The sequence below is a fragment of the Epinephelus fuscoguttatus genome, linkage group LG4 (genome assembly GCF_011397635.1).
Source record: "Epinephelus fuscoguttatus linkage group LG4, E.fuscoguttatus.final_Chr_v1".
NCBI lineage: Eukaryota > Metazoa > Chordata > Actinopteri > Perciformes > Serranidae > Epinephelus > Epinephelus fuscoguttatus.
The window spans coordinates 36,179,419-36,204,010 of NC_064755.1; the positions used below are offsets into that span (position 1 = coordinate 36,179,419).

At 41.7% G+C, this 24,592-nt stretch overlaps 1 protein-coding gene across 3 annotated transcripts in view; it reads left to right on the forward strand.

Annotated features, from left to right (window-relative positions):
* Positions 1–24,592, forward strand: part of peak1 (pseudopodium-enriched atypical kinase 1) — a 150,539-nt gene that overhangs the window by 91,717 nt on the left and 34,230 nt on the right. For all 3 annotated transcript variants that reach the window (XM_049573550.1, XM_049573551.1, XM_049573552.1), the window contains one exon: positions 16,298–19,806. In XM_049573550.1, coding sequence (XP_049429507.1) covers positions 16,433–19,806 — 3,374 coding nt within the window. In that variant the 5' untranslated portion in view covers positions 16,298–16,432. The remainder of the gene's footprint in view (positions 1–16,297; positions 19,807–24,592) is intronic.

Genomic DNA, 24,592 nt, shown 5'->3' on the forward strand with positions numbered 1-24,592 from the left:
GTTTGACCAGAAATATTAATCTTTAGTTTCTTTCCATTGATTAAACCCCTGAAAACTAAATCTGTGCTTATTCAAAATCAAAAATGGCTTAGATCAGCATTTCCCAACTGGTCCAGCCATGGGGTCCAGATTTATCCTTAGTCATTAGTTCAAGGTCCACACAGTTTAATATATCCAGTGTCATACTTGCGTTTGAGCATGTCATTGAGCTAGTTTGCTGTCTCTGTCAAGTAGGTGTCCATTAGTCAGTTACTCTACAGCAGCTAATGGCACTTGAAAATACAAGCTATGGCCCAGAAATTCACTGTACTTCAAAATAAAGTGTGTTTTTTTATAAACTTGATATGTTCACGAGTCATTTGCGGACCTGTGACCCACTTTTGGACCGTGACCCATCAGTTGGTAACCACTGACTGAGATGTAACCCTACAGCTTTGCCATATTTAGTATTCTCAGTTCTGTGAAAATGAAAATTAGTTCTGTCCCTCAGCTGATTGCCTATAGCCACCTTCCACTCCGCTTATAAACAGTAACAGATAACATTAACCTTCAGCCTGACTACGTTATCAAAGCTGATAATGTGTTGCTAATGTCAGATAAACCTTGTTCTCGATAACCAGCTAAAAGTGAAAGTGAAACTTAACTTGCAAAATATGATTCATACCTACACATGGCTTCTCCTCGATTGGCCGCAGCAGTCCTTCGGTCTGTGACGTGAGAAACCCTGGAAGTTTGAATCCGCATTCTGGAGAATGACTTTGGTACACAGCAATTCCAAGGCGGAAATACTCAGCCATGGTGTTGACTGCTTATTTCACTCACGATAAATCTTGTAGAATATAAAAATCACCGTATGGACATGTTAACATGGTTAAAAACGGAGGGGGTCTTTAACTATTTGATTATTGCAGACCATGTTAGCATAGATAGCATGCATGCCCTAACATTAAGTTTGACTTAACAGTGACTGCTGCATCACTGATGCAGTGTGTGTGGTTTTTGGCCCATTTTGCTCTATTCTAAAAAAAAGAAAAAAACATCTTGAAAGTTTCTGATGTAACACTGCAGGAATAAATGATGGTTGATTTTTCTTTAAAGGACATTTGGTGACGGACACTGACTTACTGTTGCCTTAACAAACAACTGAGTGCACAGCTTTCTCCCACTGCCTGGCCTCTCTCTCTGCAGTTCCCCTTCTATTTCATATCTACTCTGCTCTTGTCTATCCCACTGCCACGGCTGTCTTATCATTCAAGCCCTCTGCCATAAAGCAGCAGAAAATCCCATATCCCATCTCCTCATGGCTTCAGCTTTCAGCCTCAGTTATTCCACTATTATGTACCAGGCTCAGCGAGCCCCCACTCCCTCTCTATGAACGTGCTCTGGGTGGGAAATGAGCTTCTGTCCTCAGCATACTGACTTTTCTCTGGGGGAAAAACATTGCCTCTCTGTGGAGAGATGAGTGTGGTAGAGCCCTGATTTTAAATTTTAGCGTGAGCTTTCTTTGTGTGGCTTTGATGCCTCACTTCTTAACATCTCAATCGCTCCATCTCCTGTTCTTTTCAATGGTCACTGTTTTCTTTTCTTGCTGTCAATCCTCGCCGTGTTTCACAGTCTACCCTCCAGTCAGTGACACTGTATGTGTCAGTGCCTCATATCATGCTGAATAGCTCGTCCCTTGTGTGAGTGTTGTCCTTTAAATGTCACCAGGAATTTACATGCTTTGTATACGGATCGTAAAACTATGTGAAGAGCACTTGGTAGAGATTCTCTACTTCACAAGAGTGACTTAACACTAAATCCACACAGCTGCTTCACTGTACTATCAATTTATCCTGGTCCCAGTCTACTGTTCATTGCAGCTGTTTTTAGTTGTCTATAGAAAATAAGTATGTCTGCACTGAAGATCAAAAAATAAATGCAATCTAAAGGCTGTACCAAGTAGTTTAAAGCTTCGAAGCTTCATGCATACGATGATGATTAAATTTGAAAGCAATATTTGAATGCTGCACTTTTTTTGCATATCTTTTCATTCTGTTTCAACACATTATTTCTGAATACAGGGAGAGAGTTGTGCTGTGTTCACACTATGAGCGACAAAGCAACAGCACATTATCGCCTAATCACTTAAGGTGTTGCTTTGCTGTGTTGTCATGTTGGGCTCGTGTCTATCTGTTACTTGCAACACATCACCTTAACTAAATGTAATGTACAGTTTTTATTTAATCAGAAAATGTCTACGCTTTTTGATCAATGTCTGAGCCTCATTTTATCATATTTCACTGCCCCATTGCATCACATGTGCACCGCAACACACAGAATGCTAGCATACCTTCAGCTAACTTAGCTAAATGACACAGTACCACAGCTAAAAACAAAAATATATGATTGTTTGATGCTTTACCGCATCATTGAAGCACTGAAAAAGAATTGAGGCAAGCTCAACTTTGATTGGTCCATCATGCCGTTATACAGCAACAAGCATGGGGGATCAGTTTGTAGCTTCATGTCAGCAGCTCCTATTAAAAATGACTTGTAGCTTGTTGCTGTGTCGCCTGTAGTGTGAATCTAGCATTACAAGCGAGGGCTCCACAACAAGAGCCCACAGTGGAAAGTGGAAACCTCTGAGTCTAAAAAATTAAGCTAATGTGAAAGCGCCAAAACAGCCCTTCCTGAAATGGCCACTTGAGGCTGGCTCCAAAACAGAGTAAATCCCAACAGACTTCAATGTTAAAAAGCCCAACTTTTGAGCAGAAATAAACATGTTTACAGCCTGGTATAAAAAATATGTTTGGTCTCTATCGTAATTTTCCCCTTCATGACAACTGTAGGCTTTGATGACATCATCAAATATGGTGACAGACATTCAAAGCTTTAATCGAAAACCTCAATAGAAGCTTCCAAAGTTAAAAAGAATTACATTTGACATACATTTTTTGATTTCGTGAAGTGGACTCAAATTAACATTTAAACATGCAAACAAGTTACATTCCTCTTATTGTCTCTCCTACTTACAAGCTCACATTTAGACACTGTTTGCATACAGTCTCTCACCCTGTCTCTGGCAGTCACATGTTCCCACTACTCACTCACACCAGCACACACTGACACACACTGACACACACCTAGAGACACCATTATCGATTCCCCTTCCCTCCATTGAGCCAGTCAAACAGCCAGACACCAGTCTGCCTGAGTTGGGATCAATCAAACCAGGTAGAAATGGGGGTAGAGATGAGGTTGGGGTGATGGTACTATTTTCCGGCTGAAAAGTGCTGGTTGCTAAATGCGCAATGACATTCTCACAATCTGTCTCTGACAGGTCCCAAATGCTTTATCTCCCTCAGAGTGAGTCGTACTCTGGCATGTCAGTTCACTGAGCTATAACTGATGGGGGAGGTGATGAGGGAGGCCTCAGGTGTGTAGGATGAATGGAAAAGATGAAAGGATGGTGTAGTTGTGGGAGTTAAAAATTAGGCTTTTCGTATTCAAAAACCTCCCTTTGTATAACAGTTATTTGTAACAAAGTGAGACACCCGTTGCTGCCTTTTCTTTGTTTAAAAACATGTATTATTTGTCATGTATTCAAGGAGAAACTGTGATCTTATAAGAGAAAGTTGAAGTCCTATGGCTTGTCTGCTGAGTCATGTTCAAACCGTTCTGAAGTTTCCAATAAGCACACATATTTGAGCCCAGCGAAATTGTGCAGGGATGCAGTCAAAAGACCATACTGGAAAAAATGATTCTTGAAGATACACCTTCATATTTCTCTTTTCTGTGTGACTGTCGGGGGTTAAATGGAGAAGAGGACTCACACTCAGAGGTCGTCTTTCTCATCTGTTCTCCTATTGCACAGTGATTGCATTCACCTTATTGCTAAGATCAGCGCTGGTTCAGTGCATGCTAAACTGATTTCTTGAACTATTTCTTCATTTTTAGTCACACACAGAGGGAAATGTTTTATGCATAAGTCTCACCAGGGTTGCTTTCAGTAAATAAAGTTCTCTCCCACCACTCGCTCCTCAGAAGTTATTCTTATCCTGGTACGACTCTGGGTCTCACTTGGCAGTCCCATGGGGTTTGTGTCTTGGTGGTAGTGGCACCAAGCAGCAGGTGTTGTGTGATATCTCGCCTGGCACCAAACCAGACAGTGTTTGCTGCTATCAAATCAGGAGCAGATGGTCACAGATCGAGGGCCAACGCTGCATCTCATCCGAACGGCTAACTCTGCGCCAGCAAGTGCATTAAAGCCAACAGAGACCGGCTCTGGAACTCCCCGTCATATTTGACTCCCTTTGTTTTTAATGAGGCAGTGCTTTGTTGGTTTGTGTGGTGTTTGTCATCTGTGCGACTGGGTTGTTGTTTTCAGATTTTTCTCATCGAGAGAAAGCCACAAGTGGCACCGCTGGATTTTCAGCATATTAGAGAGAATATGGGATTGACTCATGCATGTAGGAATGAATCTGCGCGTGCGTGTGTGTTTTGTGTTGTGCACGCTCAGCACGCCAGCCGCCTCGGTTGTCTTCGTACAGCTGTGAGATTTCTTTATATCTTCCTGTGGCTTACCCACAAATCACAATCTCTGACAGCACAGATGGTAACGCTCACTTCCTCTGAAAACACAGATGAAAAAACTTCTTGGGTGGACAAAAGCGTGGAATAACCAGCTGAAGATGTTGATATATGAAGTAATTAAATCTTTGAATAAAAGGTGATTAAATGCAGTGTTTCCCGTAGAAATAGAGTCTCTGTGTGGCAGCAGCTGCTACAATAGTTCAATCCCCATTAATCCTGCCTTTGTCTCCCTTAGTAATGCTTTGTCTCCTCTCTAAATTCAGAGGTTGTTGCAGGTCTATGAACATAGCGCAGGCGGAAGTCTTAATGAGTTCTTTTTTTTCTCAGCAGCAATTTGTGAACTTAAAGTTGTGAGGTGGTTAACTGACCAGTCAATGCGATCAGAGCTTATCAGACTAGATCGACGGATATGAGGAGGTGCTGCTGCAGAGACAAGTGAAAGCAAACTTTTAGACTCAGTGCAATGAATGGTTATTTTACTTACGTATACTGGACTTGGCGTTCGGCTGCACCATCTGTGCCAATATGCTTTGTGCCCCAAGAGCGTGGTGCAGTATATATATTCCAAGATAGCTCCTAATAAATGGTAGTATAAAATCAATATGTGGCTGCAGGTGTTGTTATGGTGGTGTATGTGGGCTGCAGTTGTTAGCATTGTCGCCTCACAGGAAGAGGGCTCCAGGTTCGAACTCCAGGGTGGGGGAGCCCCTCTGTGTGGAGTTTGCATGTTCTCCCTGGGTCAGCGTGGGTTTTCTGTGGGTACCCCGGCTTTCTCCCACAGTCCAAATACATGCAGGTTAATTGACTCTGAATTGTTAAAAGTTTGGGCTCCATGCTAGCTCCAACAGTTGGTGGGACCATCACAAAGGGGCGGGGCTTCTTTATTTATCTGTTTTTTTTTTTCCATGTATGACATATATTTAATGTCTCTCCATATTAGACTGTTTACCATATCCAACAGGAAGTCTGAATATGTCACCGTTGGCTCAGATATGATAGGCTTTTTACACATTTTCTGGCTTTTTATCTGCAAAATTATCAAGTAATTTATACAGAAAGTTTGACAGATGAGTTGATAATGAAAATGATAACTGATGTAGCCATAATTAAACCACAAGTAAACATTTTTCAAAACTGGCAAATCTTCACTGAGAAAAGTCTGCTTATTAACACACTGGTGTGTGGGGTGCCAGGGTGGGTGGGGGTGTGTGTGTGTGTGTGTGTGTGTATCAACTGCAAATTTGAGCAAAGGTGGCAGTGGGAACTGTTCCAAAAATCATTATAATTTATGGATGGACTGCAGTGCATTAATATAGTTCTTTTATACAGAGCACTTAAAGATGTTCCTTTCATTCACACATTAACACACACACACACACACACACACACACACACACACACACACACGAGTGGCAGCAGGCTGCCCATTAAAGTGCTGGCCTAACCATCAGGAGCAATTTGGGGTTCAGCGTGTTGCTCAAAGACACTGTGACATATAGTCAGGAGCAGCCGAGGATCAAATCATGTTATGTCACCACAGGCAAGCAGCAACAAGGCGTACTGGGTGGATATGCAGACAAATAAATGATTAACAGATTTTTTTTGTATTTTATACATTTGTGTTTGTTTTTAAAGTGTGGTCAGATTTATGTGAGAAAAATTAATCATGGCCTCTTTGGTACAGAAGTAGCAGGTGTCCTTGTGGACAAGAACGTGGCTGTGTTCTTACTCCTATTTATTATCTAAGACGTATATATAATATATATATATATGTTATATATATATAATATAATTGTTATTTACTATATTTGCTATTTTATCCACTGTCTCCCAGAGTCTACAGGGGATGGTATCACATAAAAAAGCTACACATCAGGAAATTGATTTGACTCCAGGCTTTTTTGGTGTGTACAGTATTTAAGTTTGGTGTCTGAATAGTGCGGTGAAAATCTATCAGAGTATGTGCATTTCCTGGTCTGGACTTGGTAACAGGGTTTAATTGGTTGTTTGTGTGTGGTCACTTTCAAGTTTTGGGTTTTTGTGGTGGTGATTTGCAAAATTTAAGTCTGGCAGTCATTTGCTGAAGCACTGTTTGAGGCAAAGACAGACAGAAGGGAGGCAGATTAACATATCTCAGAGGAGAGCGCAAAAGTGAGAAAAAGCCTGAAGAGTAACAGCCTGAATAAAAAGTGAGTGGGTAGGGAAAAAGGAGATGGAGAGAGGAGAGAGAATAGAGTAGGAAATTTTGAGCCAGAGGGGAAAAGACAAACAGCAAAGAAAAACTTTGAAAGAAGCAGAATAAAGAAGGAAGACGCAGAGATGAGAAGGAAGAGCCTGAGTAAATGGAGAGAAATAGCTGAGCATGGGTGGAGAAGGAGACAGCAGGACAGACTCGGGGGCAGCTGAGGTTAACAACTGGGATAATGAGTGCAGCCTCTGCAATGAGGCATCTGTAACCCGACCTTTCACCTTTTACAGCCACACACTCCAGAAAGAAGTGTTTGTGTGCATGTCAATGTGCACTTTCTGTCAGCAGCTACACACAGACACTGTCTGAGTATTGTTCAGTGCTATTTGGATCAAAAACACACAGGCGCATGATTTCCTCCAAATGTATCTTAGGTCAATCAAATAATTTTTGAAGGAAAAAACCTCTGGCTTTCTCATGGAAAAGTCCACACACATACACACTTCAGCACAAGCAGTCAATCCCCAGTGTAGGCCTTGTATTTAGAGCTGCACTGTGCATGTGTGCTGAATGTTAAAACCTAATTATTGCTCCTCTCACTCATGCTGCAGGTGACCTTTTGACACACCAATGGGAATGAGATCCCTCCTAAAGCAAAGACATGGCACGTGACAGCTATATGTATATGCACATAGACACAAAAGAGGGGCTTGCTGCACCCCTATAAAACTCTGAACCAGCTTTAAATTCATTTATTTATGTTTATGATATCATTTTGATGTGCGGCCTGAAGTGCCCCTTTTTCATTATCGATTAATTCTCTTGTTGTTGCTATGACCAGCACCTGCTTTCTATTGCTGTGCAGAACAATTCAGATTTGGAACATATGTTCTGTTTTTTTGCTGGCTGTTCGTGCTATCTTCTGCAAATCAAACACATTTGGTCGTCACGTCTGGCAATAGACGACCAAAGTCTCCCAGGTGATCACTCGTATAATTCCTCCACTCTAAATCTTGGGTAGTGTGAAGTAAGTGCCACTTAATTAAGTTTTCCTCGTCTGTTCATTTCATATATTAAGTGAAGCTTAGATTTTAAGATTCAGTGGGTAAGAATTTAAATGGTGAGGGGCAAAAACACAAATCATTCGTTTTTTATTATTATTAAGACAAATAACATACACCACATACAGCAACACACAGCACGGTGCAGATATACATACCTGGGGGTCACAAAGTCATGGCTAACCTCCCTCTGGCCACCACATCAGAGTCACTATTAGCATGTTATCTAATCCCCCAAACAAGTACCATGACACATACACATATACAGTACATATACACACCCACACACATCTCCACAGATGATGTAATACATCAAACAGGTAAACACATGCTGACACATGTACACAAACCCACACATTCACACAAATGTGCATTAAATCAGAGTATGTATGGGGGTAGGTGAGTGGGCTAAAACAAGTAACAGTATAAAGGTTTAGGTTAGTAAATGATAATATCAGTAGTTCTAATGATTGCAAAAGTAATGAAAGGAAACATTCATATGAATATATGATAAATAATTCTTCATCATTGTTCTATCCCCATCCTTCCCCAAGTCTTAGTTGTCCCCATCCCTTTAGGAATATCAATGTTTGCAATTTTCCTTTAGATGTTTATCTTTCTATCATCCAGTGTGTTTTCAGACAAGTTTTAAATACTGAAATATGAAGCTGTGTGGTTATATATATTCCATTTTAACATGATACATAGCCTAATAGTAACCTGGCCACTGATGACTGCAGTGTATCTGTGCAGGTGCTGTGATATTATATTTCTGATTGCCAAGAGTGCAGACCTCCATCTGTTTCTTTCTTTCTTTCTTTCTTTCTTTCTTTCTTTCTTTCTTTCTTTCTTTCTTTGTCTCCACACACATTCTCCGTACACATCTAACGTTATGCCAGTAAGCAGCCACACTATTCTTCCAGCACTGTCCTCCACTTTGACCAGTGCCAGTCTGTCACTGTCACTACCACTATATAGGACAGGGAGCAGTAGATGAAGCTACGCAGACGAAACTTTTTCTTCATCTCTCCAAAAGTGAGACACTTTCACTGCCGCAATTATATTTATTTCTGTTGCATCCCTTGGCTGACGCTGCGCCTGCACAGATATTTGGCAGCTCTTAATAGCAGGGTTAATGTTTCTACATGAGACATTATCTAGGTTTCTTTCAAAGAACTTTAGATAGCATAATCAGGTTTCTCATAAGTGGGATGAGGTTGTATACCACTTTCTGAAAACAGGATATGGTTTTAACATGCTCAAACACATGAATGGATACTCATGACTGGGTTATTCATGTCATTTAAACTCACTCATTCATTACATTCAACCATCAGGAAGCACTTGTATGCAAGATGTGGTGATTGTTTATTTTTGGGAACACATTGCTGATTTTTAAAAAAATATTTTTTCTCCAGAATTATCCAAAAATAATTTCTACGTGCACTGGAACTAATCCTGAAATTGATCATCAGTGTGTCTCTGATCTTCACTGGAACTGGCAGGAAATCTTCTGGTCCCCAAAAGACAGATAACAGTCGTATGAATAGGGGCTATAACGTGTGGTGCCAGATGGTTTCAGACAGCGTAATCTGCAAAGACGAGAACAGTATCCTGGTACGTTTAATTGACCATTTACAAAATAGAATAACTGGGGCACAGGGGGACGCAGCATTATGCAGAGTGAACAAGTAAACTAGCCTTTAGCTATTCTTATGATTGGCTCGTTCCCACACACACACACACACACACACACACAGTGCCGATCCACAGGCTCCATGCCTGCGACTGGTACCTCTGCTCCTCACTCCAACTTCAATCTGCCAGTTTAAATTCCCAATGAAATATTTAGTTGCTTTTCACAAAAATGATGATGAATTTAAAGTTCTATGTCCTTATTAACCAGATTTCCCTCATTAATACTTTGATTAATAGCATATAAACACTATAATAGGAAGGATGTGCACTTAAAAGCTAATGTTGCTACAACTTTTGCTAGAGGACACATGAAATATATGGGAGTCCTATATTGCACATTTGTTTTTCTCTGCTTTATGTTTTGTACTTTTCATCTTTCTGAGCACAAATAAATCTCATTTTACAGAATACAATTATATCCTTTGATGGAGAGCAGGCGTTGCTTTACCTCAGACAGTCATCAGTCTTTTTACATAAGGGATCCATTTAAATTATCGACACTAATGCCTCGGCCTCATCAAATATGCATGACAGGCAAGTCAGTGATAAACAAAAACAAGACTGAGGAGAATAACTAAGCAGACATCGATGGAAATGTGTCACCAGTGTCGACAAATTAGAGCCTGCATGTGTTCTGTAACTTTTAAGAAATAATATGCAATTTAAAATCAATTTTTGTGTCCAGTATTAGAGGTGCTTAGCTATAACTCTTCATTTAATAGGTTTCACTGAATGTTTGACAGTGTTGTCAGGGAAAGCTGGAGGAAAGGAAGCAGCGGAAAGAAAATATGTACAACTGCACCCTGTTTTCCAATAATCGCCTGCGTCTTAGTGCCGCCTCACATCTCTCCAATCAAATATGTTGCAGAGTCACACTGTGGACACACGCAAAGCCTGGATCAATAACACGCTGTCAGTATTATAGAACAATCCCACCCAAGGAGAACAAAAAAAAAAAAAATCCCTATAATATTGTGCGAACGTGTGTGCCTGATGGCACAGTTTATGCAACACATCCCCCCACTGTGGTGCTGAAAACGTGTTGTGTTGTGGAGGGTTTTGTAGTGAAACGGTTACGCTGCATTGTAATTCATCATATTTCTATTGTGTTGCGTAATATCTGTTACATAATAAAAGGAACACAAAAATAGCAGACCATTATTTGGCTGATGGCCATGAGTAGGAACACTTACATTGCGATGATTATAACCACCAATAGAATCATTTTCAAACAAAGATGATTACATAAGCAAGAGGGGCCGCTTCTTTCAGAGAGGTTCCCCCCTCTTTCCTTATGTGTCTGGAGATGTCATATTTTAATGATGTGCCCCACACTGCGAGCAGTGTGAACTAAAAATACTGGACTGCATGATTTCAGAAAGGATTGTCGGGCAGATGGGATTGTTGGTGTCCCCGAGGCATAACTGTCATTGCAGATTAAATGTTGTGGGGTCTTGTCAGTAACAACATGGCACTACTATTTGCCTTCGGCTTAATGAGAAACTAAAATATAAGTACATTTTGCTGGCTGGTTGAAGGAGTGTCATTTCAGCCCCCACTGCGGAGGGAAGGAAAAAAATTAAATCAAAACAACAGCAGAATTTCAATGGTGGCTGAGGGAAAAGTAAAATATGCTGTCACATCCACCACTGGGGGTTTCTGTTGGTGGAAAAGTGTGTGTGACATATATTGGATATTTCTTGATTCTTGGAAGCGTGATCAGAAACAACAAAGGCATGAAAAACTGAATTATCTTATTAGAATGCGGCCTGGGAGCTGCTTTTCATAATTCCATCTAGCTGCTTTGAAGAAAGTAAACACAATAAGGAGGCTTTATCTTGATTTCAAAAGAGAACTCTTCCCTCGGCCGCCCCCTCCGCTGTCTGTCAGGGAAGAAATAATGTGGTTACAAAGAAAGTCTGTCTGGTGCAGATGTCACAAAATCAATTCAGCTTTTTCCAAATGTGCAAAGAATTATTAAAATATCCATGTTAATACCATTGTTTTATTCATCTGCTTTCCTTTATTGTTTCTCATGAAACATTTTTGTGCAACAGCTGCATTACAGCTGTGCAAAACAAAGTCTTAAATTTGTCCCGCTGTGTTTCAAGGAGGACAGACATCTGGAATGTAAAAAAATGATTTTGGATGCTGTAAATGAGCAAAATTCTGCTTTTGTTCCACTTTGCGAGCAGCATACATATACCAAGACTTATTGGACTCGGTAATTAATTTTCCTTTGGCTGTACTTTTGGTCGCCCATGAAAAAATTGAAAGTCTGCCACAGAAACTTTCAGTGCTTACGTGTCACATCACCGACAGTCTTGGAATAATGTTGTTTGAATTACAGTCTTTGTTTCCTGTGAGGATGCGACCTGTTTGGTGTAACAGGATAAATCTTCCCCCCCGCCCATCATGGCACGGTCAACAAAGTTTGACTCAAGAGTTCCTGCTTCATTGTGTCTGGTCCTGGGCAGGTCCAGGGTGTTGTCATGGTAACATCCTTCCGTACAGGATCTGACACCCATGACCTTGTTATATAGATGAGATGACTGATTTATCTACCCCCGTCGGTATCAGCCCTGCAGTGAATTACAGTCCTGGCTTTATTTGATGAAATGAAGGTTTGGGTCACCCATAAAAGGACACAATCATCACACACTCTGCTGCTTAAATTATAGCGGAAATGAAGAGATGGAGGGCCAGTGTTTATTAGCATATTGAACCCATCTTTTATTGTATGTGACACTCCTCTAGAAGTCATGGTGCAATGTTTGTGTGGCCATTATTTGTTTATTTTGATTCATTATCACCCAAAAAGGTCCTCTGTCTGAGATTACTCATACTGTCTGTGGAGCCCTGTCTCCTAGAAATTATGTTTAAATCAAGCACCAACCTCAGGAGCTAAAAAATGAGCAGACACTAAGTGTCAAAAACTGCAGTTCCTTGACCGGCCACTTGATGCTGGCCCCAGAAACTTCACAGACAATGTATTTTAGTTTTTGTTTTTTTGGCTAAAATAGGCAATCTTGCAATATAATATCCAATTGTAGTGACTACAGCATTATTACCTATTATTTTATTACCTTTTTTTTTTTTTTTTATTAATGTTCAACAGAAATCACAATCTTTCTTAAACTTTTTACGCCTGCCATCCAGTGAAGCCTGTGTGGTACATAAAAGCAGTGTTTCGTTACCTGAAAGAAACATCTCTGAACATTGTTGCCCCAACAAAGTCATTACGGAAGCACTTATCTTCTTAGAAGTACACCATATTCAGTTCTGTTTTCAGTCCAAGCACTGTTTAATAATCCTTTAGCAGCCCTTACATGTCAAACACGGCTGAATGAGCTGTCTCACCCCAGCCAATAGATAGAATATTGCTTTAGCAAATATCACTTAATCAGGTTTTGCTGGCTGAGGGAAAAAGCTCTAAACTATTTCTGATGGCAGCCAGGAGCACAGTCAAGAGCAAATGCAGAGTTGTAACATCTCTCCAGGCACTTTCCTTGTTTCTTTTCTCCTGACTTTTTTTTTGATTGATGATTTTTAGATCACTAAAATCTCAAACTTTAAATCTAATTATGTGGTCTGACCTCAGTGAGAATCATTAATCCCTAAATTTTAATGTTTAATCTGAAAGCCTTGTATCCACAAAATATAGAAGCCAAAATATAGTCATGGTTTTAAATGTCAGCTGCGCATTTTAATCATTTTTTGACTGCACTGGGAAAAGCTCCAGTTACCTAGGTTGACTACATTGGTGAGGTGTGACTAAGCAGGCATAAAACTCACAGAAGTGTCTAGAGACATGTATAGCTGCAGCCACATGCCTACATGACACGCCCCCTACAAACCATGGCCACCAGCAGTACAAGACAAACCGACAGTTATATGAATCCTGCTGCAACACAACATTGAAGTGGATACGTATCAGGAAACATGGCAATATTCCACTTAATTTATTTACTTTGTTTATTGTGCATAAAGATGTTCTGGCTTCGAATCTACTGGACAGCCGGGACCCTTCTGTGTGGAGTTTGCATGTTCTCCCCGTGTCAGTGTGGCTTTCTCTGGGTACCCTGGCTTCCCCCCACAGTCCAAAGACATGCCGGTTAGGTGGTGGCTCTAAATTGCTTGTAGGTGTGAATGTGAGCGTGGATGGTTGTGTGTCTCTATGCGTTAGCCCTGTGATAGTCCAGCAATCTATCCAGGGTGTACCCCACCTCTCGCCCAGTGACAGCTGGGGGGGGGGTTAAGGTAGCTGCTCCAGCCCAGCTATACCTACTCAAGTTTTGACAATACATAGTAACAACCACAGTGTTGTAAGACCTGCAGTTCTTCCACTTTTTATACCTCATTAGGCGTTCAGACTAAACTCAGCTGTTAATCTTTATGCACTTGAAAGCGAAGGGGGTCATTTCAAAATAATTAAATATGTGTTTTATTCCTATATACCGTAGATTTCAATCCTTTTTTGATTTGCATTTTTTCAGTTCTCACTTTCATCCCATCTACTCTCAAGGTTTTCTTTGCGCTTTGTCTTACCCTTATGGTGGTGCCTTTTGTCTAACAAACCTAATACTGTCCTTGGAGAATCTGCCCAAAGCAGGCTTAAGTTGTAGAAATAAAGTGACAACTGTACCATCTTATGTAACGTACAGATTCCTGTGTGATCTTAAACAGGCTTTTATGAAACAGCTTGATTTTAATTGCACATTTGAGCAACACGCCACTTATAATCCATGGGTTTGATGTTAATGTGGTATTCAAGAGATGTTGATTGAACAGCAAATGACTGTTGCACCCACAAATCTTATCAAAAGTGTTCTGGTCCGTGTGGTAGGTTTGAAAGGATGTTAAATGGGGTGTTTTTTTACACTGTGTAATTAAAAAAATAAAAGGATGTGGCTTCCTGATGCCACAGAGTGTGGCCTGGCGGGCCGAGAAAACAGGATGTGTCTGATATGTATGTGGCGGTGCTGATAATCTGAGACCATGCTTGTTCCCAAGTTTTTAAATGTCAGTCTTTGTTATCTTACAAAGACTGAATGGTGTGAATTTTTAAACCTATTCTTTTGTACATATGTTAGTTTACTCATTAAACAAGTGAGACAACACAGAAATGACCAAGTTGGCATTTAAAACCATTTTTGATATATATGTAAATATATTTCAATTTTGATTACTGACAGATTATTGTCTATATGTAGTCAAGGTCAATTTTATTTACCATTTGCAGTTGGAGCCACATTGAAATTGGGGTGCAAGAGCTCAAAAATCACAACAGATCAGACAGACAGCATATGAAACAGCATACATTTTAGAGTAAAAAAAAAATCACAGAATAAACATTATAAATTAGAACTTTTCTAAATAGTAATATTTAAGAAAACAGATAAAAAAAAAATGCCTACACAAGGATTGGACCAGCAATCGCCCAGTTCAGTTTTAAAGTGTATGTGCGTAGATGACATGTGAAATAGCTTATAAAATAATAAGCAAACAATCGCCTAACTCATAGTAAAAACAGTGTGTGCAGCTATAGATTTAACTTTTTAATATAAGTTATTGAAGCTCTGCTCTGAACTAGGAAACAAACTCTTTGCAATACAAGTGGTTTTAGTAAAAGAAAAGTGACATTTTTGTTTATCTGTTGTTGTGCAACGTGCTCATGCATTTTAGATTTAATTAATTAAAGAACGACCGTGCCAGCTTAAGATTCTAGGTTGTAGAAATTGTAGCTATTTATATAGATCCCCAGTTTCAGAAGACCAAATTCTTTTTGGCATAATCATATTTGGTTGCAAATAATTCGCATTCAGTACCTGAAGTCCTCTTTCAGTCTTCAGTCAAAAGTCAGATGACTGACAGTAAAGGACAATCCACTGCCCCGCCTAAAGCTCCTTGCATTGCCTGAATGCTCAGGATGATTGCCTCACTGAGTTGTACTACAACTGCTTGCAAGCTACTTGTCCTGCAGTCTTTACTCAGTACGGATGAAAGCACCCACAAACACGTCTTCCACTTGCTCAGTTTCAAGTCTAGTTTGTTGGAATACAAAGCCCAAACTTCAAAACAATGCGTTACTGTTGTTCTACTTTCAGATTTCTGTAAACTGGGAAACTCTTCCTCTGTGCTATTTGTCAGACTTGAGTGTATCTAAACTCAGCTGAAGTGCTTTTGATTTCCATTTTCCATATAACTGATGTAGTTCATAGGATTTAGGACATTGAGGTTTTGATTCAGTGAATAATATCAGTACCTTTATCTCACCTAATCCTGGCTGAAACAGCCAACAACAACACAGGACACCAATTCAGAAATAAGCTCTCTTAATCCTCTTCACTTCTGCCCCTCTGCTCTTCAAGTCTTAGCGGTCCAGTTGAGGGTTAGAAGGAGACGGATGACTGCCCCATAGGAAAGACTGGCTGCTACGTAGAGAAAGTTTGCCACCTAATGGAGACAGTGTCGCACTGCTTTTCAAATTATTTTCCTCTCACACATCATATTTATCTCTTTCCCTCTTTCTGCATGTATCTATGTATGCATCCTCTGTGCTTCAGTTCAGCTCTCAGTTTGATAAGTTAAATTGTTTGATGGGATTTATTTTTCCTTGTTTGCCAAAACTTTGTAATTAACTAAGTGTCTAACTGCTCTATGCAGTTTGTTGAAGTGAAGAATGTGTCTCAAGTAATTCAAATGAATGTTTTGAATTAAATGAACAATTAATTAAAATTTTAATTACACCTTTCTGTCTTGTTCTCTTTTTCAGGTCCAGTACCCCTCACAGTGGAGACTTGAATATTGTTCATCATACTCGTACTACAGTCAGTCCCTGTAGCCCGTTGCTTCATGGAGGGGTTTCCTGTCCACTGACCCAGCAGCCTGCCTCACTGGATCAGCAGTCATGTCCGCCTGCAGCACCTTCACTGAACACGTGTGGAAGCCAGGCGAGTGCAAGAACTGCTTTAAACCTAAAAGTCTGCACTGTCTGGCTCAGAGTGGTGGAGGGAAGCCTCCGTCTGAGCAGAGGCCTCCAACAAGTCAGCAACAGAATCCACCCCCAGCTGGCGCCAGAGCCAACACTAACCTTACCATCAACTCCCAGAGGGCTGGCAGTGGGTCTGCCCGCTCAGGACACTTCCGTCCACCAGTGGCTAAGAAGCCAACCATTGCTGTTAAGCCCACTATGATGCTGCCCTGCTCCTCTGCAGGACTGGATTCAGACGGCAACCTGCAACGACCACCAAATGTGTTAGAACAGGGCAAAACATCAGCCTTCACAGTTTGGAATCGCAACGGACTAAACCGTAAGAGGCCTGGTGGACCCAGCAACAACAACGAAGGAGAAGATGGTAGTGAGGAGATTGAGGGTTATGGACCACTTAGCCCAAGGACCCCTAGTGGAAATAACAACAACAGTGGACTGGCAGATGTCCTGAAGGAGATTGCTGGGTTAGGCCCTGGCCCCGGCCCTAGCCCCACTCCCCTTTCTGGTTCCAAGGACCTGTTTTGGGGACGAATCAGTAGTTCATACCAGCGGTCCTTGGAAAGAGGCCTTCCGGCCTCAAGCTGTCTGGCCATGGGGGGCAGCAGTAGTTGTGGTGGTGGCACTGGTCAAAAACGGGTATCCCTTAGCGATAGCTCTGAGATAATCAGCACAGAGGGAGGTCGCTTTTGCTACCCAGAGTTTTCCAGTGAAGATGAAGAAGAAGAGGATGATGATGAGGAAGACACTGAAAGAGATGATGATGAACATGAGAGCTGGGATGAAAGTGATGAAGAGTTACTAGCCATGGAGATCCGTATGCGAGGCCAGCCAAGATTTGCAAATTTCCGTGCTGCCACATTGTCTCCAGTGCCCTTTGCTGCAGGGAAAAAGTGGAACACTGTGCCACTTCGCAATCGCTCACTACAGCGGATTTGTGCGGTTGACTATGATGATAGCTATGATGAGATCTTGAACGGATACCCCTCCGTGGACTCCAATGGAGCTCTGCTTCACTATGGACCCCGTGACATGCAAGGCAGCGGATTCCTATCAAATTCAGAGTCTACCACTTCTCCAGAATCATCGTCATCACTTCCAGAAGATTCTCGAACAACATCCAGCAGTGGGAGCAGTGCCCCCTGTGCTCTTCGAAATGGCTTACATTCTCCCACATCTACTAAGACACCAATCCCCTGCACTTCTCCCACAAAAAAGGAGCCTGTCCACAGAGCACTGAGTCCACTTAAGGTGACTGAAACACACAAGGCTGTGCTGGCTATTAGATTAGAAGACCAGGACGGCAGAGAAGGTTTGCCAATGCCCCAAGCCCTTCCTGGTCAACCAGTCACTATCAGTTTTAGTCCCACAGAGGAGCAAGCTAAACCATACCGTGTAGTAAATCTGGAAAAATCGCTCATCTGTAAGCCTTACACTGTGGTCGATGTGTCAGCATCCATGGCCAACAAAGATGAGCAGACTCCTGACGCTACTATTCCAAAACCCAAAAACCTGTCAATGCCCTCCAGCCCTACATCATTCTGTAGCACTCCTGTAGGTCAGCCCCTGTCTCCAACCTCCCCTCTTTCTCCTTCTTCTCCTGTAATGCCAACATCGTCCACATCCGTAGCTCTGTCAAGTACCTCCCGAAAGAAATCAGGGAACATACGCTACCAGGAAGTGTGGACATCAAGCACAAGTCCTCGCCAAAAGATACCTAAAGTGGATCTAGGGGGTGGGAGTAATCCTAGCCCCTCTATCCCTACTCAACACTGCAGCCACAAGTCAGCTCCCACTTCTCCCATTGCTGGGCTGTCTTCCTCCCGAACTGTACCAGTGAAATCCTCCAACTTATCAGAGATAAAGTTTAACAGTTTCAATAATGCAGGTATGCCTCCTTTTCCCATTATTATCAGAGATGAGCCAGCCTATGCCCGCAGCTCCAAGAATGCTGTTAAGGTACCTATTGTTATCAATCCAAGCGCATACGACAACCTGGCTGTGTATAAGAGCTTCTTGGGACTCAGTGGAGAACTGCCACAGCCAAAAGGAGTCGGCAATAGGGTAGCCAGTCATACTTATGAAGAGATTGGATCCTCTGAGAGTGTCCAGTCCTCCTCAACTGAGAAAACTATCTCTGGTAGAGGCACATCAGAGAGAGCCTCTTTTGAAGCTCCACCTGAGGCAGTGTCAAAAGCACCAAATTTACAACCTAGAACCACTACAGACTCTAGCACTGTGACAAGCACTGTGATGAGCTCCACTGCTGGGGCCCTCTCCCCCACTACATCGACAAATTCCCCTGCCATTACTGCAAACCAACCTAAAACCAGCCCTACTGCCAATGCTGTTACACGCACTTGCAAGACAAGTGGAGATGCTACTTGCAGTAAAGATGATAATACAGACTTAGCTTTGTCCTCTGGGACAGAGGCAAGCCACAGGGAGGAAGCCAGTGCTGTGCTCTTACAGATTGTGGCCTCCATCCAGCCTCCCCAGTCACCTCCAGAGTCACCCTCAGTACAAGCCAATGCTCTCAGTTCTGAGGAACTGTATGCCCTCCCACCTGATGCCATGAAGGAGACCCTCACGCGACCCAAGTCTCTTTTTTCCACAACTGACGGCTGTCTTTCCAAACCCAAGAAGGACACGCCCTCCAAAGTTTTGTCTAAATCTCAGAGTGCCTCTGCTGCTGTCCCACTCTCCAGTCCCCGGTCAGAGCCCAATGCCCCCTTCCCCCCTCCTAGATCTACATCTTCCCCTTACCACGCTACTAACATCCTCCAGAGGCATTTTAGCAACTGGACCAAGAGCTCAGCCTCCAGTTCTCCTGGACGACCCAGTGAAGGTGAAGCTAGTCCAGGTGGAGAGGGGAGACGTATTTCAGCAGAAAGCTCCAAACCCAAACGCTGGATCTCGTTTAAGAGCTTTTTCCGTCGGCGGAAAGACGAGGATGAGCAGAGAGAACGGGCGGAGAGAGAGAAGGAGAAAGGCAAGATAGTGGGGCTTGATGGAACTGTCATTCACATGCTTCCACCACCACCAGTTCAACAGCATCACTGGTTCACCGAGGCAAAGCCAGAGGATCCCAACCAGAAGCCAACCATCATCTTCACCTACAAACCAGACAGTGGCAACACCCCAGGGGACGGAGAAGGAGAACTACGAGTAGAGGAGTGCAGAGATAATGTGCTACTGACACCTGATGAGAGCAAAGAACCCAGATCATTGAGCCCAGGGCGAACACCACCCTCAAACACCACAGGATGTGATCTCATCAGCAAGGATTTAAGGTATTTATCCAAGATTTCTTCAAGGTTTTACTCACGCCTCTGATGCCACTATATTAAAATATGACCTCATGACAAGGGTAAAGCCTGTAACAGTAGAACTAAATTGTAAGGACTCTACTTAAAATTTTACTCAGTTGGTAATAGGCCATGTATGTCATAAATGTGGTTTCAGATTTCCATCAGAATAATGAGAAAAAGAAAGAAAAAGAACGTGAAGCTGCTAAACTAAAACTCTTTTGCAGAGGGCTCCCCAAACCAAGAACTGACATGGTTAAAGGGATACTTAAGATTTTTTGAACTGGGGTTGTATGAAGTACTTATCCGTAGTTAATGTATTACCTACTGTATGTGTTAGTCAGCATGCCCCCAGTTTGGAGAAACTGGCAGGAGTACCACCTCAGAAGTGGTAATGTAATGTACCGCTATGGAGACATCACCGACAAAACGTATTTTGGCCACCTAAAAAATCAATACTAGTTTAAGTGCATGCTATATTTAGAATATTTTCACCGCTTCACATGGCTCCAGACAGCAATTTCCGTTGGGGAACTCAAGCTGTTGTATCACTCCCATCAAAGCCAGACTCCATTGAGAAAAACAGTAATTTAACATTGCTAAACACAGGAGCTGCTGATCTACTGCTGCCTTGATCAGTCAGTTTGTCCGTGTTATTTTGTGACTTTTGTATTTAAAAGGGTTTGGATTCACCAAAGTCACACCATAACACAAACTAACTGCTTGAAGCAGTGGTAGACCAGCAGCTGCTGTTTTAACTGGCAGAAATTACTGTTTTCATCAGTGGGGTCTGGTAGCTTTGACAAGAGCATAGATGGGGAACAGAGGCTGTTAAATGCTTCCCTGTCAGAAAAAGGGCTGTGTGCAGCATGGTAAAGTGGTGAAAATATTCTAAATATAGCAAACAATTAAATTGATATTGATTTTGCTGCTGACCCATGTTCACAGCATCGCCTCAGTGGTACTCCTGCCTGCTTCCTCAAACTGGGGGTGTGCTGACCGACATCTACTGTAGGTAATACACTGACTATGATAAGTACCTCATACAACCACACTTCAAAAGATCTGAACTATCCCCTTAAGGTGGATTTATCTCTTTGTAAGGGTTATTAAGAATAAAAAATACCACCCTATGATTTGCTAGGTACTCACATGTGTCCGGAGTAGAAATACAACCTGTAGGATTTTGGCACTCAGACAGGATGCATTTATGCAGCTCTTGAATCCTATAGAACGATAAACCTTACAGAAGATGTTGCTTCACCAGAAAACAATCTAACTGAGGTTTTTGATGGTGTGTGATACTTTGAGCTGCAGTAAGATTGAATATTGCTGTTATCTTTTAACATGCCTTTGTCTTAAAGGCCTGCTTTAGTGAAATTGTTGGTAATCTATCAAAATCCACACATGCTCGTCCTACATCACCACTTGCTGAGCTAATGAATTATTTGGCATGCAGTGCCCGTATTACCATTGCCCACATGCATTCCCTTCAGAGCATTCATGGCACCCAGCTTAAAATTAAGATGCTCAGCCTTTGCCAGCTGCTCCTCTAAAGTGCCAGGGGTGCTTCTCTCCCCTATCATACAGATCCCTCATCACAGATTCTAGAGGTGTTTGCTCTTAATTTGGCATGTCTGCTAGCCCACTTGCCCAGTCACCGCATAGGCTGCACACAGCCTGTGTGGTCTCTTCCCTTAATGCCATCTATTACCTGAACAGCAGGCTCTGTGCTCTGTTCTCCCTTCAGGAGGAGACCTCAATGTCTTACAAGTCATTCAGAAGCAGTCAGATCAACCTTCACTCTATTAATCACTGCTATATTGTATGTGTCATATTCCCTTTTGCTCCTCAAATTACATCAAAGCCCCACACACACACACACACACACACACACACACACACACACACACACACAAAGTAATCAATCTACTTGGCAGTTTAGTGTCTGTATTCTTGCATAATAAGTTCATTATTTGTCTTTGACCTGCTATTGCCCTTTGTGTTAAATTTCTAGGGGTAAGTTTCCTGCAGTGTGAGTAATGATAAAAACTCTGTGACCGAAAAGCGTTGGTCTCACATTAAAGTTGTTCTTTTATACTACAAGTGTTGCTGGACTTTTGACCTCTTTAGATTTCTTTCCCTTCTCCATGCACCTTGTAAGTAGGTGAAGTTGTGCCAGAAACCCAACCCTGCTTCCATGGTGTGAATGATAGTGCCAGATAACGATAACCCAGGCATGCCAGATATATTTTTATTTTTTTTTGTGTGCTAAATTATAAGCTTGTCTCTGCTGGAAGTAACTTGTTTTTGCCTTACAAATGAAGCTAAGTGCCCAGAAATGTCAAATAGATGCTGCATTGGCCAAAATCATTCATCAAGAAAGCTGTAAAGTGAAATCACTGCTAATAATGTGAAGTACTAATCACTTTGACAGCAAGTTGGATAATACACCATGAAAACATTCCCAATTCATTTTGTGTTAATCAAGCACAATATTTACAATATTTTAATTTCATCTCAATATTTTAATTTAGTGAGTTAAGCCTGGAGGTGGGGTAAAAAAAAAATCACCTTTTTCCTCAGAAATTAAAGAAAACTAGCCTCAAACTCCACCATGTTCTACAGTAGGTGATTCAATAATGAGACATCTGACTCATCCTGATGTACCTGACACAATCAGTTTGTTAGAAATAGTTATCTCTTATTATGATCAGTGTTACCACATGCTTTATTTTCAGCATGTGTAATATTCTACAAATGTGCCTGTTTCCCGCCTAATTAAATGCAAATATATGATGCAACCCGACTAATTAGTACATAATCATCAATCATTTATTTGTCACATGAAATCATACAAGGTACAGCTCCAGTGAAATCTGATCCCGTCAGCTCGTTCAACTTGTTCATTGCAATTTTTTGCTTCTTCTTACATTGAAGGCTGCTGCTTTATAATTGGCCATGTTTCCAGACTGGCTGCAGTGTGTTTTTATGGCCGAAAAATTGTTGAATAGTTGCCACGATTTTCAAATAGTGTTTTTGCTTGTGCTGCCCATCCCTAATTTATAGGCAATTTATAGGTTTTCCGATACCCGATCCATCTATTTTAATGATATCAGGGCCGATATTTGATCCAGATATCGCATCGGCGCATCTCTAACCCGAATATGGGCAACACCACTGTGCAGCCGCCTCTGACCGGTGTATTGCTATGATCCAGTGCAGGAACAGGACAGCATCTCACATTCCCACTGTCACACCAGTCCTCACTTATAAAATACATGTCTCCTCTCCTTCTCTCGCCAGAGTCCTCTGCTCTGTGAGATTTTCATATAGAAAAAGAATCACTTGGTTGAATGGTGCTGTCCAGGATTTAGCCAAGTTGCGGTGAAACAAAGGATATTACAGTTCCTGATATCCCATGATGCAGCACTGAGATTGTCCAGTATCCAGTTTCCAACGCTTGTACATCTTCTTCATCTTTACTTGATGTTAACTGATGTTTACATTATAAAACCTCAACCTGGCTAGCTGGCAGAAGTTAGCTGGAGAGTAGAGTTTACGGACTGGAGAGTTGATTTCCTCATCCCAGACCTCCACCGTCCAACACCAACCAAATAAAGGCGTCAACAACTTTTGCAAAACAGACACAAGTTTTGCACAAATTTTGCAGAGCTGACAGAGGGGCCACTGTAAAGGTCCAAGTCATTTTGTAGAAGTAATGACTGGGCACCAAACAAAAGAGGTTCTTTTGTTATATAAAAGCTTCCATCCATTACTTAAACTACAGTATTTCCTTGATGCTTCCTCCTTATGTGTCATGATCATACTTGTAATAAGGAAGAAAACTAACTGATACCACACACTGTGAAGCCTCTAGACTTTGATGTATTTTGGGGGTTGTATTGGAAAAATGTCACTTAGCATCTTGCTGTGTTTCACAGAAAGCATCCCACAGCCACCCACATGATTAGTTGGAATAGCACTGTGAGATTGTTTACCCACTGTAACATTCGCCACTCTCACGTACAGTTTAGCTCAGGCGAAACTTTTTTAGATGTTCTTGTTAATCTTCTCACCTGATCCATCACATTTTGATTTCCACCTTACACCGCATGTGTTTTTCTTTTCTTCTCCTCTCTTTGCGTCCCTGCCACCCTCCTATTATCCACATCTACTTGGGTTGTTTTCAAGGTGCGTGGCTTTCCACCATCACCGTCTCTGTTTCGTGTAATTTTTGCTCCTCTCCCATGACGCATTTTTATCCTTTGAGCCCAGAGCACTGTGAACTCTTGAACATTTCTCCCCTCCGTCCTGTCAAGAGCTCGTCCCCATTCTGTCTCTTCTCTAGCTTCCCTGCTTTTTCTCTCCTCTTAAAGTTTGAGCTCTAGTCATCTTTTATTTCTTCCACAAGTTTCTGTCTCTTCTCTCACTTTAGAACAAGTGGTACAAGAATCAAGCATGCACTAGTTTTGCTATTAATATGGGAAGTCTAGGTAATGCCATGCTAAAATTGGGTGTGTGGTGGTGTACTGTATGTGTTGGAGAGTACCCTCCCAGTGTGTTACCCAAAAGTTTGATGCCAAAATCTACAAGTTATTAGTCAGAGCAAAGTTTGTGTTCTCACTCCCTTCACACAGACAATGATTTATTACTCAAATAAGGAGAAATGTTTTTTTTTATCTGCATCGTTGAAACGGAGTTGGCTTTTTAATAAACAATGTGCATTGAACAACAAGGGAACATCTGCCTCAACACATTAAAATGCCAA